This window comes from Stigmatopora nigra, chromosome 2, assembly GCF_051989575.1.
Source record: "Stigmatopora nigra isolate UIUO_SnigA chromosome 2, RoL_Snig_1.1, whole genome shotgun sequence".
In the NCBI taxonomy this organism is placed as follows: domain Eukaryota; kingdom Metazoa; phylum Chordata; class Actinopteri; order Syngnathiformes; family Syngnathidae; genus Stigmatopora; species Stigmatopora nigra.
Window position 1 is genome coordinate 20,370,001 of NC_135509.1, and position 16,919 is coordinate 20,386,919.

At 40.0% G+C, this 16,919-nt stretch overlaps 1 protein-coding gene across 1 annotated transcript in view; it reads left to right on the forward strand.

Annotated features, from left to right (window-relative positions):
- LOC144210989 (laminin subunit beta-1-like) overlaps window positions 1-16,919 on the forward strand; it is a 67,485-nt gene extending 50,566 nt beyond the window's left edge. Inside the window, 11 exon segments of the mRNA XM_077737963.1 lie at window positions 3,714-3,810; window positions 4,426-4,795; window positions 4,886-5,070; window positions 7,540-7,769; window positions 12,393-12,596; window positions 12,665-12,809; window positions 13,023-13,230; window positions 13,352-13,493; window positions 15,123-15,299; window positions 15,417-15,576; window positions 16,606-16,919. Of these exon segments, the coding sequence (XP_077594089.1) occupies window positions 3,714-3,810; window positions 4,426-4,795; window positions 4,886-5,070; window positions 7,540-7,769; window positions 12,393-12,596; window positions 12,665-12,809; window positions 13,023-13,230; window positions 13,352-13,493; window positions 15,123-15,299; window positions 15,417-15,576; window positions 16,606-16,745 (2,058 nt within the window). The 3' untranslated portion in view covers window positions 16,746-16,919.

Genomic DNA, 16,919 nt, shown 5'->3' on the forward strand with positions numbered 1-16,919 from the left:
ATACATACATACATAGATAGATAGATAGATAGATACATACATACATAGATAGATAGATACATACATACATAGATAGATAGATAGATAGATACATACATAGATAGATAGATAGATAGATAGATAGATAGATAGATAGATACATACATACATACATAGATAGATAGATAGATACATACATACATACATAGATAGATAGATAGATAGATACATACATACATACATAGATAGATAGATACATACATACATACATAGATAGATAGATACATACATACATACATAGATAGATAGATACATACATAGATAGATAGATAGATAGATAGATACATACATAGATAGATAGATACATACATACATAGATAGATACATACATACATACATAGATAGATACATACATACATACATAGATAGATAGATACATACATACATAGATAGATAGATACATACATAGATAGATAGATACATACATACAGATAGATAGATACATACATACAGATAGATAGATACATACATAGATAGATAGATAGATACATACATAGATAGATAGATAGATAGATACATACATACATAGATAGATAGATACATACATACATAGATAGATAGATACATACATACATAGATAGATAGATACATACATACATAGATAGATACATACATACATACATAGATAGATAGATAGATACATACATACATACATAGATAGATACATACATACATACATACATAGATAGATAGATAGATAGATAGATACATACATAGATAGATAGATAGATAGATACATACATACATAGATAGATAGATAGATAGATAGATAGATAGATACATACATACATAGATAGATAGATAGATAGATAGATACATACATACATAGATAGATAGATACATACATACATAGATAGATAGATAGATAGATACATACATAGATAGATAGATAGATAGATAGATAGATACATACATAGATAGATAGATAGATACATAGATAGATAGATAGATAGATAGATAGATAGATAGATAGATAGATAGATAGATACATACATACATAGATAGATAGATAGATAGATAGATAGATACATACATACATAGATAGATAGATAGATAGATACATACATACATAGATAGATAGATAGATAGATAGATAGATAGATAGATAGATAGATAGATAGATAGATAGATACATACATAGATAGATAGATAGATAGATACATACATAGATAGATAGATAGATAGATACATACATACATAGATAGATAGATAGATAGATACATACATACATAGATAGATAGATAGATACATACATACATACATAGATAGATAGATACATACATACATAGATAGATAGATAGATAGATACATACATACATAGATAGATAGATACATACATACATACATAGATAGATAGATAGATAGATACATACATACATAGATAGATAGATACATACATACATAGATAGATAGATAGATAGATAGATACATACATACATAGATAGATAGATAGATAGATAGATAGATAGATAGATACATACATACATAGATAGATAGATACATACATACATAGATAGATAGATACATACATACATAGATAGATAGATACATACATACATACATAGATAGATACATACATACATACATAGATAGATAGATACATACATAGATAGATAGATACATACATACATACATACATAGATAGATAGATACATACATACATAGATAGATAGATACATACATACATAGATAGATAGATAGATACATACATACATAGATAGATAGATACATACATACATAGATAGATATATACATACATACATACATAGATAGATAGATACATACATACATAGATAGATAGATACATACATACATAGATAGATAGATACATACATACATACATAGATAGATAGATATATACATACATAGATAGATAGATACATACATAGATAGATAGATACATACATACATAGATAGATACATACATACATACATACATACATACATACATACATACATACATACATACATACATACATACATACATACATACATACATACATACATACATAGGCTATCCCTCTATCTATCTCTCTATTTATCCATCTATCCATCTAGAGAGGCAGAGAGATAGATATACATATCTCACCATTGGGGTGATCAGATGCTGCTGGGATGCCTCACTTTTCCTCCGCATATAGCTTGTTCGTTCCTTCCTAACAACTTATTTTTTTGTTTCATCTGTCTGAATAATGTTGTCCCAGATTTGCTGTAGAACATAAAGGGCTGTGAACTTTAGGTATGCAGCAATGTTCTTTTTTTGTCAGCAGAGGTTCCTCTGTGGTCTCCTCCCATGAACCCTAATATCCTTCAAAGATTTACATTACAGTACAGAGACATTGGCACAGACCACCGGGACTGGGACACACGACAAATTAGCCAGAACAGCCGCATGGGAACGGGGCACGGGCACTCGAGCACGCAACTTCGGCATAGGCGTTCACACACGCGGTGTCAACATGGGGGTTTGCGCACGCAGCGTCGGCACGGGCGCATGGTTACAGAGGGCAGGAGTTGGTCCCGGGGAGCTTGAACAGGTGGAGGTGAGCGAAAAGCAGGGAGTGAAGTTAGTGAACGGAGAGCCACCGCAGTGCTCGCCGCCACCTCCGGGAAGAAGGCGTAGCCCGACCGTTGCCCTCCTCCACGACACGGGAAAAGTCTCGCTGCTACACCTCCCCCAAAAAACAAGGTGATTTCCCGGTGGTTAGTGGGCATTGTTCCAAACTCCTACCTGAGCTCCCCTGCCAGCCGCTACGCGGTGGTCAATTGTAGATGGCCAGATGGGAACCCTGGTAGGCATCAATGGAGACAATGTCCTAGGACCATTCTGGGAAAATTTTCTCTGAGGTGCAAACACCATGGTGTACTCCTTATAAATACCCTGAAAGTGAACCGGGAGCTTCCTTCTGGGTCCAAGGTTGTTCGGATTGTTCTGTTATATCTTTGGCGACGTCGTGCGTGGAAGTGGACCAAAATGCAGTGAAGCAGGCAATGGAAGAGGAAGAAGTTTCTCACGAAACTTTGATAACTTAGGCAGCAGACATAAAAATAACAAAGACTTGGTGTCAAATAACAAAATCAAACCTGACGTGGGAAACATGGGGAAAAATGAGGAACATGGAACATGGAAATGTGGAAACAAGGCAGACGATCCGACCAACGCCAAAACAATATGGTGGGGTTTAAATAGACCGAGATGGTTTGACGACACAATTAGGAAGTCCTGGGTAACACAAGCGGGAGCAGGCAGAGGGTACACTAGGGGTGGAGAAACAGCAGATGAATACAATAGGCAATCACTTTCCAGTCAGCTCTGAAGAGTGGCAACTATCTTGAAACTCTAGTTGTAACTTTTCTAACTTTTGGGACATGGCCATGAAGGCTTTTAGAGATACTTTTGTATCCCCTACTAGTCTTATTTAGCTCAACAATTCATGCTCGCAGGTCTTCAGAGAGCTCTTGGTGGTTGAAATTAGCTCTTGTAGAAGTAAGTCATTGACCTAGGGGTTTTAATTTTTTTTTCAATATGTACAGCAAATATTTTATTCAGGGAAAATTTAAAATTATAAACTATTACTTAAAACAGAAGTGGTTTATCTATTGTGGTGACTTACATGTGTTTTTGTGGAAATAATTTGCGGGGAGAAGTAAATGTGCATTTCTTATTCATACAGATCAGTGGTCAATGTTCATGTGAGCCCGGATTCGGAGGCAGTACATGCAGCGAGTGTAGAGAGCTCTTTTGGGGAGATCCAGAGATCAAATGTCACGGTAGGCAATGTTTTTGTTGCATCGTGAATAATGTAGCCAATAAGAGATTTTTATTGACATATGGTACATACACAGTTGCTGAACAAATTTGAGTTGTTTGTTGTTGTTTTTTTATGTTATGTTTATGTTACACAGAAACCCATTATGGAATTGAACTGTTGAGAACTTGATCTACCATTCACCATACAAAGTATCGTTCTAGTATCTGCTGTAACATTTAGACTTAAGTTTAACCAGTCCAGTCACTGGAATATATATTTTTTTAAATAAACCAATTACAACCACAATCACAGCCTCACAGGTTCGGACAATTCCGTCCATAATTAATCTAACATGCATATGTTGCCAGAGTACATTGAGTAAAAAACACGCTGGCACAGGGAGAAGATGCTAAATCCATACAGCAAAGCTGGAGCCAAAATTCGAACCCTGAAATTGTAAAATAATTCTGAAACTGTGAAAAAAGGTTTCATCTGTGCTATCAATCAAACTGCATTAAATGGGACCAGTTCAGGGTGTGCTGGCTCCAGTGCACTTTCGATCCTAATAAGAACAACATGTACAGTACATTGGCTGGAAGGGCATTATATCTAAACTTTTTATTTCTCCCTTTAGAGTGTGACTGTGAATCAAATGGCATCACTCAGGCGCAATGCAACAAGCACAATGGTCATTGCATTTGTAAAGAAGGGGTGTCAGGTCTACGTTGTGATACATGTGCCCGTGGATTCTCTGGTACCTTCCCCAACTGCCACCACTGTCATCAATGCTTTGCTGAGTGGGATGCTGTCATTGGCCAATTAACAAATCAGACACACCGCTTAGCAAACAAGGTAAATGCAATCAAAATGACTGGAGTCGGATGGCCCTTCAAAAAGTCAATTGACACCATGGAAATAAGTGCATCTGACATCCACATAATCCTAACCCAAAACCCTGCCTCACAACATCTAAATGATCTCCAACAACTTTTACAAGAGGCCAGGTAAATTTAGATACAATAGTGCTTTTTCCTAAATGGTGAGATTAGATTTAATCTGTCAATGTTCACCACTGACTTCCTTCTGTTCAACAGTGACTTGATGAAGTTGCTAAACCAGTCACTGGACCAAACAGAAAAGATTATAATCAATGTGCAAGAGGATGATAAAAACGTGGAGAGTAAACTAAAATTGCTGATGGCGGATGCCCAGAAACTTGAGCAGACCGTTAAAGACGTTCTGCATCAAGTTGAGTTAATCAAGAACTCTGATCTTAGAGGTTAGAAACTTGAATGTGCTGTGTGTTTGATAAATATGGATGTGTTCATGAATTAATAATGAATTACCATATACATTCGAGTATAACACGCAAAATTTTACCAAAAAACTGAAGAGAAGTTTGGGTGCGCGTTATACGAGGTACATTCTCTTTTTTGACCAAATTGCAAGGTTTTCGGAGATGGTTCATCAATAATTGTACTTTAATATAATTAGAAAACAATACAAGGAAGACATCTATTGATTAGCATATCTCAGGAAGACACCTATTAATTAGCATATCCCTGGTGTTTATCTTGCAAGGAGAATCCAACCCGACTTCGTCCTCATCCCAAATGATTCCCCCGAGCGGCATTTTCTCCTGCCCATTTAAGGCCCCAAATCAAAACAATTACAAGGTTATCGATTTGATTCAATTGCGTAAGCAAAAAACAACTGCAACAATAATCGCATATCAGATATTCATTAATAACAATTAAGGTCTAATATTGAGAACAACTCCATTGAAAATTAAACAAACAAGCCTCCATTCGGTAAAACAATTCCATATCAAGCAAACCGAGCGTCACAATCTAAAAACAATATGCGAGTAATCCCGGAGGTTGATTGATAGCTATCTGCTGATCGGCAACATTTTAAGCGTCCTTCACAGGTCTCCATTGCGAATTTGCATCTGGGCAAAGGGTCCAGGCGTATCTTCCAGTAATCCGTCCTCGGAGCGAGGACTTGGTGAAATGTTAAATCTCTAGCTGGAGCCAGCTGTCCTAGAATGACCTCGAGCTTGCCCCAGTCCCAAATTGAAGAAACTCTTATACAAAAATGATTAAATATGCGCATGTATAATAGTATACCAGAATAACCCCAACAGGAGGTTTAGACGTCTGCCATTTTGAATTTTCCATTCTCTACCCAAATCTCGTCACACCGGAGATTTCCGGCGAGAAGAGAAGGCAAGTTGGCGGACTACACACACACTGACAGTGTTCCGTCAAAGTGTCCCAAAAATTTATTAAAACTGCAGCTATCCCGGGAAAAGGCTCCAATGGATAAGCGCCTCCAGCATGGAAGAAAACCGCCCCCTGGCATGGCAAATAAACACTTGAAATGCCCTTCTAGGAGGCAAGAGTGCACACTTAGAGAAGCTTTTCAGACTTTATTTTAAAACGACAGATGCGCCTCCAATTGTCACCCAGGGCGCTCCATTCCCGGGGAACAGAGCCCTCTGAGAATTTTACAATTCCTCTTGTAAAAAAACGCCCCCTGATTGACATTGTTTATCTCCATATTAATGGTTTTAATAGGGAGTACAAATGTGTTATTTTGAATGGAAAACCACACGTAGTATTTCTGAGATACTGTATGAATTCAAAGGATCGTAAGCTTAATTGCACATTTGAGTCAATATCATAAAAAAGTTAACATGCCTGTCTTTATAAATGCAAAATATCAAATTATTTAATTTGAAAACAGAAATAAGTATCTTGACGAGTACCTGTTGCTTTTTAATGACATAAATAACAATTTACCTATCAGGGGGTTAACATGTGGCGGCCATGTTGGTACTAAATTCAAAATATCTCGATTCTTTCGATGGTTTCTATTACTGCAATAGTTGTCTCTTTCAAACAAGAAATAAAAAGAAAAATTCTAAGCAGAATTTTGTTTTATTTCATAAAAGGAAAGTAACATGAGTAGCACAACCAGAAAGTGTGTCCATAGAGGTCTAGTGTTCACCAAGTCTCTGGGTGCAATAATAGCATGAGATACACATTTCGAAAGTATCCAGGCTGATATTTTAATGATTGACCGCTAGACTTTTGAGTCAGTCTTAAAAACTATTGGGATGTGCTGACATGGTAAACACTACAAACACATCTATCAAGGCTACTTGCATTTGGCCAGTCAGAGCAAGTTTAACTATGGTAAGATGGCAACACCCTGGGCGAGAAGTGGCAGGCAAAAGTGAGTTTTTTTTCACATTTTATGCAAGGTACGTTTTTTTTCTTGAATTTCATTCATAGACGTCAAAATACATTTTGTTTAGTATTTTATCTGTTTAACTTTTCTCTATTTTAAAATAAATGAACGTATCAGCCGCTTTGACTTGCGTTATGGCGTTTCGCTTTTGTCACCTGGCAGTTTCGTGCATGTCAAGTCTAATTTATGCACATATAAGCTTACCCTGGATTCACTCATCTTTTTTAGCGACTAATACATCTTATATTCGAGCAAATATGGTAGTTCTATAATACCTAAACCATTTTACTGTAGAATGGTCAGAGGCTGAAGATTTTATTCCAATAAAAAGTGCCATTAATCTTGGCAACCTATAAACATGACAGAAAAAAGGTCAGCAGTTTGCTTGGTAAATACAATGTTTTGTGTACATGATTTAGGTAAGAAACAGAGCTTAGTTTGTGTTGTTCAAAAAGTATTTTGTTTAATCAAAATATTTTTTAACTATCACCAGGGGCAGCTAACAGTATTACCAAGTATTCCATGCAGTCTCAGAAGGCTGGAGAACGAGCAAACGCATCCACGATTCACCTCGACAGCTCTGCTAATCTACGGCAATTGACAGAGGATAAAATAAACCAAACAGGAGATGAATTCCTTAGGAGACACTCTGAGTATGCACAAAGACTCGATGACCTGGCCAACCAAATCCAAACATTGGACTTGACAGAACTCAGCCACAAGGTAGTGTAATTTGAGTGGCTTGCGAAAGTATTTGGCCCTCTTGAACTTTTCAACCTTTCGCAACATTTCAGACTTCAAACATAAAGAAATATTTTTGTTGTTTTTGTCAGAGCTCAACAACAAGATGGACACAATCATGAAGTGAAACAAAATGTATTGGATATTTTATACTTTTTTAGCAAATAAAAACTGAAAAGTGGGGTGACGAATATTATATCTACTAGTTAAGTGATGATCTTTGAATGATCCCATGTTGACTGATGACAAATAGAATCAACCTGTGTAATCATTCATTCACTCATTCATTTTCTGATCCGCTTTATCCTAATTAGGGTCGCGGGTGGTGTCGGGGCCAAATCTAGCTGACTCGGGGTCAAAAGCAGGGGACACCGATCGCAGGGCACAATGAGACGGACAACCATGCACACTCACACCCATACTAGGGGCATTTTAGTGCGTCCGATCAGCCTATCATGGATTTTTTGGAATGTGGAAGAAACTGTAGTACCCGGAGGGCCCGGACATGCAAACTCCAGGTGGACCGACTTAGATTTGAACACAGGACCTCAGAGCTGTGAGGTCGACGAGCTAACCACGTATCCGCCAAGCCGCTGTGTGTATTCATGTCAATGTATCAGGGCTACCAACTACTCCGTAATTTCAGGAGTTTTTCTGGAAATGCAACGCAAACTCTTGGACTCCGGACAACCTTCCTAAACTCCGTAAATTCCAAAAAATATTGACTTAATTTTTTTTATGAAGCAGGCATTTCGGAAAAATACCAAATATCCAATTTAAATGCCTCAAATTCACACCATCGCTATGGCTTCCGCTATTTTGATTCAACTGCACTGTAAACCGGAAGAATTCGGTAACACAAGTGTATTGTTAATTATCTGAGTTACATGTCCTGACATATTATTCGTCCGCATGGCAATCGATTCAGATGCTGCTATGCAAATCCATTAACGAGAGTCTTCCCTAAACCTGGAAGTGCCCAGTCATAACACCAGTCCTTAAATATGGGAACCCTACAATAACCAACAAATATAGACTTATTAGTATACTTCCAGCCATCTCAAAAGTCTTGGAAAAGATGGTAGCAGAGCAAATTGTGGAACAGATTAACAGCATTCCATACACCCTGAACAGGCTGCAATTTGGCATTAGAAAACATTCTACTGAAACAACGGTTTGATTCTTTCCAGAAAACTAAATCAAAACACAAAAAAGGCGGCAACATTGGTGCAGTGTTCATTGATCTGAAAAAAGCATTTGACACCATCAACCATCACATATGTACTGCTGACTGACCTTTCTAGTTTTAATTTATCACCAAGCACGCTAAATTGGATTCAACCTTACCTATCTATGAAATCAGGATACAAAATCTACTTAGCGGAATAAGTCTTGGAGTACCGCAGGGGTAAGTGCTGGATCCATTGCTTTTCAGTCTTTTTATAAATGACCTGCTAAGCTGTTGTCCGTCGATTGTCACTTGCCAAATATATGTCGATGATGCAGTTCTATATGTCCATGTGAAAGACAAAAACATGCTGCACGTGTACTGACAGATGCATGACAAATTAATGTCTGTCATTAATCATTTTTATTTTGAGTGATATTTTGAGAGCATGGTGTCGTTTTTTCATTCATGACTATATTGATGAGTGGTTAGCGTGTCGGCCTCACAGTTGTGAGGTTCTGGATTCAAATCCAGGTCTGTCAACCTGTGTGGAGTTTGCTAGTTCTCACCTGCGTTTTCTCCGGGTTTTCTCCCACATTCCAAAAACATGAATGTTAGGCTGGTGGCCAATCTAAATTGCCCCTAAGTATGTGCGAGTGTGAATGAACATTGCGTTGGCAGATCAATATTCAAACTCTAGCTCTGCTTTCATCATAATTTTTCTTTTAGTTTGACACCCTTCCACGTGCTACATAAACTCATTGATTGGCAACAGCATAACAATGTTATTAAAAAAATCTGATACTTATTGTACTTTACAAGTGTTTAAATGACAAAAACAAATGCACGCATTTACTTTTACTTTTGAATTCTGTGCATGGTTCAATATTATGATCGCGCTGAGACGTCGTGGCGCGATCGGAGGGATTTGGACCCATTAGCGAGGAAGCAGGAGGGAACAAGACAAACTGTGCTCATGACAGTAATTTTATTGACGCCTTACAAAATCACAAAGACTTGTACATCCCAAAACGAAACGAAACCGGAGCATGGGGAACAGTACCTGTGCAGCAATGTATCCTGTATCAAGGAGGACGATCCGACATTGACTACCCCTTCCGTGGTGCTTAAATACCCACATCAGAAAACCGTCAGCCAGCCCGTGACGAGACGGGGGAGTGGCCTGTCCGACAGGCGTCCGCGCCTGCCTGAGACGGGACGTGGGAGTGGCTGTCCGGCGGGCGGGCGTCTGCACCGGCCCAAGACGAGAGAGTGGCTGTTCTGGCGGGCGTCCGCGCCGGCCGGTGATGACGCGCCGAAGTAGCCGGTCCGGCTGGAGTCCCCGCCGGCCTGAGACGAGGCGTAGGAGAGGCCGATCCAGCGGGCGTCTGCGCCGGCCTGGGATGAGGCGAGGGAGGGGCCGGTCCGACGGGCGTCCGTGCTGGCCAGTGACGAGGCGTAGGAGAGACCTGTTTGAAGAGGAGTGGGAGTGGCCGGTCCGGTGGGCATCCCCGCTGGTCTTCTAAGTGCTGGCCAGCCCCCTGCCCTTAACAGACACCAGAATCTTAGAAGGGTCATCGGGCACCTTACTCTGAGTGCTCGGGGGGCCGCCGACCCTCTCGTCCAGGGGGCCCGGCGCGTCGCCACCGCTTCTGGGCGGGCAGAAGCTGGGCAGGCGGGAGCTGGGCAGGCAGTAGCTGGGTGGGCAGGAGCTTGACGGGCAGGAACTTGGCGGGCAGGAACTTGGCGGGCAGGAACTAGGCGGGCAGGAACTAGGCGGGCAGGAACTAGGCGGGTCAGCCAGCACCGGAAACCTGGTTCGTGGCTTTGGAGTATTTTGCGTGTCTTCCACATGGGGAATTGAGAAGCTTGTACAGGCAAGGTCGAGCGAGGAGCTTGAACGGGCGAGGTCGAGCGAGGAGCATGAACGGGCGTGGTCGAGCGAGGAGCTTGAACGGGCGTGGTCGAGCGAGGAGCTTGGACAGGCGTGATCGAGGCGTCTGGATGGGCAAGGTCGAGCGAAGAGCTTGTTCACGGGCTCGAGCGTCCAGGCCCTCCTTCCGCTTCTCCCTGTGGCGTGGCGCTCGCCGCCTCCTCTGGGAGGATGGCACAGCAAGCCGGCTGCCATGTGGTGGCCTATTGTAGATGGCCATCCAACACAGTGAAACACCTCGCTGCTGCGTCTCTCCACAAAGACAAGACAGGCGGTGTTCAAAACTCCTACCTGAGCCTCCCCGCCGGCCGCCACATGGTGGCCCATTATAGATGGCCAGCCGACACGGCTAATCCTGGTTAGGGTAATCCAGGTTGGATTAATCGGAGGAGTCGGGGTCAACGTTCTCCGGTGGGGGGTTATATCGAAGTCCGAATTGGCTGAGGACATCATAGTCCGAGTCCGAATCTCCAGCCCACAAATCAATTCGCTCCCGGTCATCCTCACAATCAGAAAAATCAGAGTTCCAACCGACATAGATGTGGCGTTTCAACGGGGCCGATGGAGTATGGGGATCATCTCTACATTGAAGAAAATAATTGATGGAGTTTGAATTCGGATAACTCGGGCGCTGAACACTTAGCTGTGCTCCTAGTCGGAATTCTTCCGCTGCCAGAACGTCTCTAAGGTGCCCACACCACGGTGTATTCATTATAAATTCCCTAAAAGATTTTTGAGGAACTTCTTGCTTAATCCATGTGGTCGGTGGGATTCGAGCTAGGTGGCTGGCGTCGACGAGAGCTTCGGCGCCAGCGTCGATGGCTTCCGGCTGGGTCGGATCGTTTATGATCGCGCCGAGACGTCCCGGCACGATCGGAGGGATTTGGACTCAGTCGCGAGGAAACAGGAGGGAACGAGATGAACTGTGCTCATGATAGTAATTTGAATGAACCAAACGCCTTAAAAAAATAACAAGTACTTGTACATCCCAAAACAATACAGGAGCATGGGGAACAGTACCTTTGCAGCGATGTATCCTGTATCAAGCAGGACGATCCAACAATGACTACCACTTCCGTGGTGCTTAAATACCCACGTCAGAAAGTCATCAATAATCACTCGCAGCTGTTCTAGCCTAACGGCAAGGCAGGAAGGACAAACCAGGTGCTCATTTAAAAATATGAATTATTTTTATGGCTCTCGGTCGAAAAGGTTCCCGACCCCCTGCCTTAATTGAAAAATAAAATAGACAAATAGAAAATTACTCCAGGACATCTATTAGCTAGATTATTTTGCCTCAAAAGGGTTTTCAGATTTTTTTACATGATTGAAAGCTTTTGATGATTGGTTTTTGAGATCATTCATGTATTTTTTTCATAATCCCCACTGTTTACATGTCACCGTGCAAGTCACTGAATCACTTGCTGAAAGGGTTAGGATTACTAATGAAATAGGTTAGTTTCTGTACAGTACACTAATTATTTTATTGAATGTATCTCTACAGACATGCGGTAATCCATTAGGCCAAGACTCATGTTCCTCTCCCTGTGGGGGATTAGGATGTGTAAATGCAGAAGGTGGCCCAATGTGTGGAGGGGAAGCATGTGATGGCCTGTTGGCAAAGGTTCATTTTAACTGGCAGAAAGCCTTGGATTCTGAACTGGATATATTAAATGCCATGGAGAAAGTGGATAAATTTGCCAAAATGGTAAGTCCCTAATGTCTGCCAATTTGGTTTTATTTCAGATTGTCTTTCTTCTCACCTTGACTGTTTAGGTGTATGAGGCAAGGCAAAAGGCAGATGAATCAAAAATCAGTGCTCACAATGTTCTTTTGAAGACTAATAACACCAAACGGTACGTTGATCGGAGCAACGAGGAACTAAGGACCCTGATTCGAGAAATTCGAGACTTCCTAACAGGTAAATATTTCTTTCTTTGTTTTAAATTAAAAAATTGTAATTGTGAAGTAATCAGAAAGTATATAAATCATCACACACACAATTTATTTAGGGAATGAGATTTTACTCAAGGCTTAATATTGAAGTGTACACAAGAAGGGTAGGGTACCTTCAGAACTTCAAATAAAATGTATGGTAAGCCAAACTATCCATGGGTTAATCTGTCATTTTTAGATGAGGGGGCAGACATGGAGAGTATTGAAAAGGTTGCTAGTGAGGTGCTAGCCATGCAGATGCCAACAACTCGAGAACAGCTACAGAACCTCACAAATGAAATTCGAGAGAAGGTGGGGGAACTGGGCAATGTGGAAACCATCCTTCAGCAGAGCACTGACAACATTGAGAGAGCTGAAGGTTTACTTGAACAAGCTCGTCAAACCAGGTGTGATACTTATTGTGTTAATTTCATTAAACATCTTTTTCACTTGAATGGAGAAACTATCAGCTTCTCTTGAAATTCTGTCAAGACTGTAATAATGGAACAAATTCTTAATATTCAACAGTCAGAATGCAACTCGTGTGAAGGATTCTGCAAAAACGGTAAAAAAAGCTCTGGATGTAGCTGAATATGCTCAAACAGCTGCCAGCATTGCAATCCAGCAGGCAACCGGCAATATCAAGAACACCAATAAGCTGCTTCTTTCAGTCAGTTCTCTGTATATAAATAATCAATGTACAGTGGGGCAAATAAGTATTGAGTCAACCACCAATTGTGCAAGTTTATCCTACTTGAAAAGATTAGAGAGGGCAGTAATTGTCAACATGGGTAAACCTCAACCATGAGGAACCGAATGTTGGGGAAAAAACCCAGAAAATAACATTGTTTGATTTTTAAAGAATTTATTTGCAAATCATGATGGAAAATAATGACTTGGTCAATAATCTCAATACTTTGTTATGTACCCTTTGTTGGCAATAACGGAGGCCAAACATTTCCTGTAACTCTTCATAAGCTTTTCACACACTATTGGTATTTTGGCCCATTCCTCCATGCAGATATCTAGAGCAGTGATGTTTTGGTGCTGTCGTTGGGCAAAACAGACTTTCAACTCCGTCCACATATTTTCTATGGGGTTGGAATCTGGAGACTTGCTAGGCCACTCCAAGACCTTTGTTGCTCTGGTTGTGTGTTTGGGATCATTGTCATGCTGAAAAACCCAGCGTCTCATCTTCAATGTCCTTGCTGATGGATGGATAATTTCATTCAAAATCTCTCGATACATGGCCCTATTCATTCTTTACTTTACACATATGAGTCGTCCTGGTCCCTTTGCAGAAAAACAGCGCCAAAGCATGTTTACACGCCCATGCTTCACAGTGGGCATGGTGTTCTTTGGATGCAATACAGTATTCTTTCTTCTCCAACCAAAAGAATGTGTTTCTACCAAAAAGTACTATTTTGCTTTCATCTGATCATAACATTCTTCCAGTCGTCTTCTGGATCATCCAAATGCTCTCTAGCGAACCGCAGATGGGCTTGGATGTGTACTGGCTTTAGCAGGGGAACACGTCTGGCAGTGCAGGATTTGAGTCCCTGGCGGCACATTGTTCTACTGATAGTAGCCTTTATTAGTGGTCCCAGCTCTCTGTAAGTCATTCACTGGGTCTCCCCATGTGTTTTGGGGATTTTTGCCCACCGTTCTTTTTATCATTTTGACGCCACGAGGTGAGATCTTGCATGGAGCCCCAGATCGAGGGAGAGTGGTTTTGTATGTCTTCCATTTTCTAATAATTGCTCCCACCGTTTATTTCTTTACACCAAGCATTTTACTTATTGCAGATTCAGTCTTCCCAGTCCGGTGCAGGTCTTCATTATTGTCTCTGGTTTCCTTCAACAGCTCTTTGGTCTAGGCCGTAGTGGAATTTGGAGTGTGAGAGACAGAGGTTGTACACAGATCTCTTTTATACCAATTATGATTTAAAACAGATGCTATTAATACAGGTAACCTGTGGAGACCTTGTTAGATCTCGTCAGAAGTTAGACCTCTTTGAAAACCGGAAATCTTTTTTGTAGGTGACCAAATACCTTTTTTTCCACTCCAGTTTTGAAATAAGTTATTTAAAAATCAAACAATGTGATTTCCTGTTTTTCTTTCCACATTCTGCCTCTCATAGTTGAGGTTTACCCATGTTGACAATTACAGGCCTCTTTAGTCTTTTCAAGTAGGAGAACTTGCATAATTGGTGGTGGACTAAATACTTATTTGCCCCGCTGCATGAAAGTATTTTTATAATCACAGGCATGGAAACAATTGTTTTCTGTGTTGGATTCAGGTAAAGTCACATACATCAGATGCAGATATAAAACTGAACAATGCCACAAGGCAGCTGCAGCAGCTTGATGAGGATATAACATTGTTGACAGAGCGAACCCTTAATGCCACACTGAGCAATGATCGCACTATTCATGATGCTACAAGTATAAGACAAACTGTCAAAGAGGTGAAAAGGGTAAGTTGGAATGTTGGAAAGATTCACTGGCCATGTAAAGATGGTTCTAGCGATAGAAGTCTCACTGGATTGTAGTTCTTAATTATTCGTTCATCTTCTCTTCTTAATGCCACAAAGACTATGGACACTGAACTGAAAGACAAATACTTGACTGTGCAGCAAGTAATTGATCAAAAAGGGGGTGCTGTGGCTGATGCTAAGAAAATTGCAGAGTTACTGCAGACAGAAGCCAAGGAGCTGTTTCTGCAGGCCAGTGACAAGCTCCGGATTCTCAAAGGTGAAATCAGACTCTTTTTTTCAGTAGTGTGTTGTTGAACAGCAAACATATCAAATTGTTCCATTAGCATTGCACTACCAATTAATGAGGTCCCTACATTGTTACCAATTCTAATTACAATAGGCCTAAATTAACAGTCCTGTGATGATACAATGTCAAATATATGAAAAATCATATACTATATATGCTGATATTGCAGTCTGCTACAGTTCAATTTCATTCAAAGGCTTTTGATGGTTTTAATAATATACACTCTACACATTTAACAAAATCAGTACGGAAAATGAATGAATGAATGAGTTCCATTCTACTGCAAGCAATAAAAAAAACACAAATGAATTTTGATGTTTAACAATTATTTTGCTGGAACATTTCATACATTTTAACCAAAACATTATTTTTACAAAACGGCAAAATGATCACGATATGAATCAATGTTTTGGATCTAATTTAATCCAAAAGTGCTTGACAAATCAACACACAATTAGATTGAGTAATTGTGAAACCCAACTTAGTAATTACATATACATGCCGTCCACCCTAAATTGAACAGCCATCCAAGTGTCCTTCACTGGACAACAAGACACACAGTTCTTGCCAAGCATGAGCAGAAAACAAATCTCAAATTTCAACATTTGAAAACATTTAGTTGATGGCCAAACAATCTTGCAATGTCTGCATACATTTGATTGAATGGAATTTTGGATGATTTGAAAGTGACAGAGTATATGCTCAACTATGCTGTGTGAATGTGTCAAGATGTCCTCGGCAATCTACATGGAGTTTTTAAATGAGCATACCCTATGACATCTGAATCTTCCGTAGTTAAATACATCATTCTCATGACAGTGCAAAATTTGGAACACTGAATTATAAGTTTTTATTTTATTTTGTTTCCCCATGAAAATCTAGAATACAAAAAATATTTATCATAATTGTCTTCACTTTTACTAGTTTTGATGGATTAGGAAAATAAACAAATGACATAATATATTAATAAGTCACTAATTCTAATGGTTCACATTTCAGAGTTAGAAAAGTCATTTGGCGAAAATCATCATGCCCTGGAGATGAAGGCAGAACAACTGGTGGAGCTGGAGGCATCAGTTAAGAAGCTGCTGCACCATATCAGTCACAAAGTCACATTGTACAGCACCTGTTTATTCTAAAGTCACCCCCAAGTGAGGATCCCTTTTAGCTACTGATTTAAATTAAACAAAGAAAAGACAAAAAATTAGAGCTTCCACATTTATATTTTAAGATAATAAGTATGATTGTTTTAACTTTTTTTGCTGTGTTGTACCATTGATTTCATTAAATTTGTAATCATTAGCCTGCAAAAA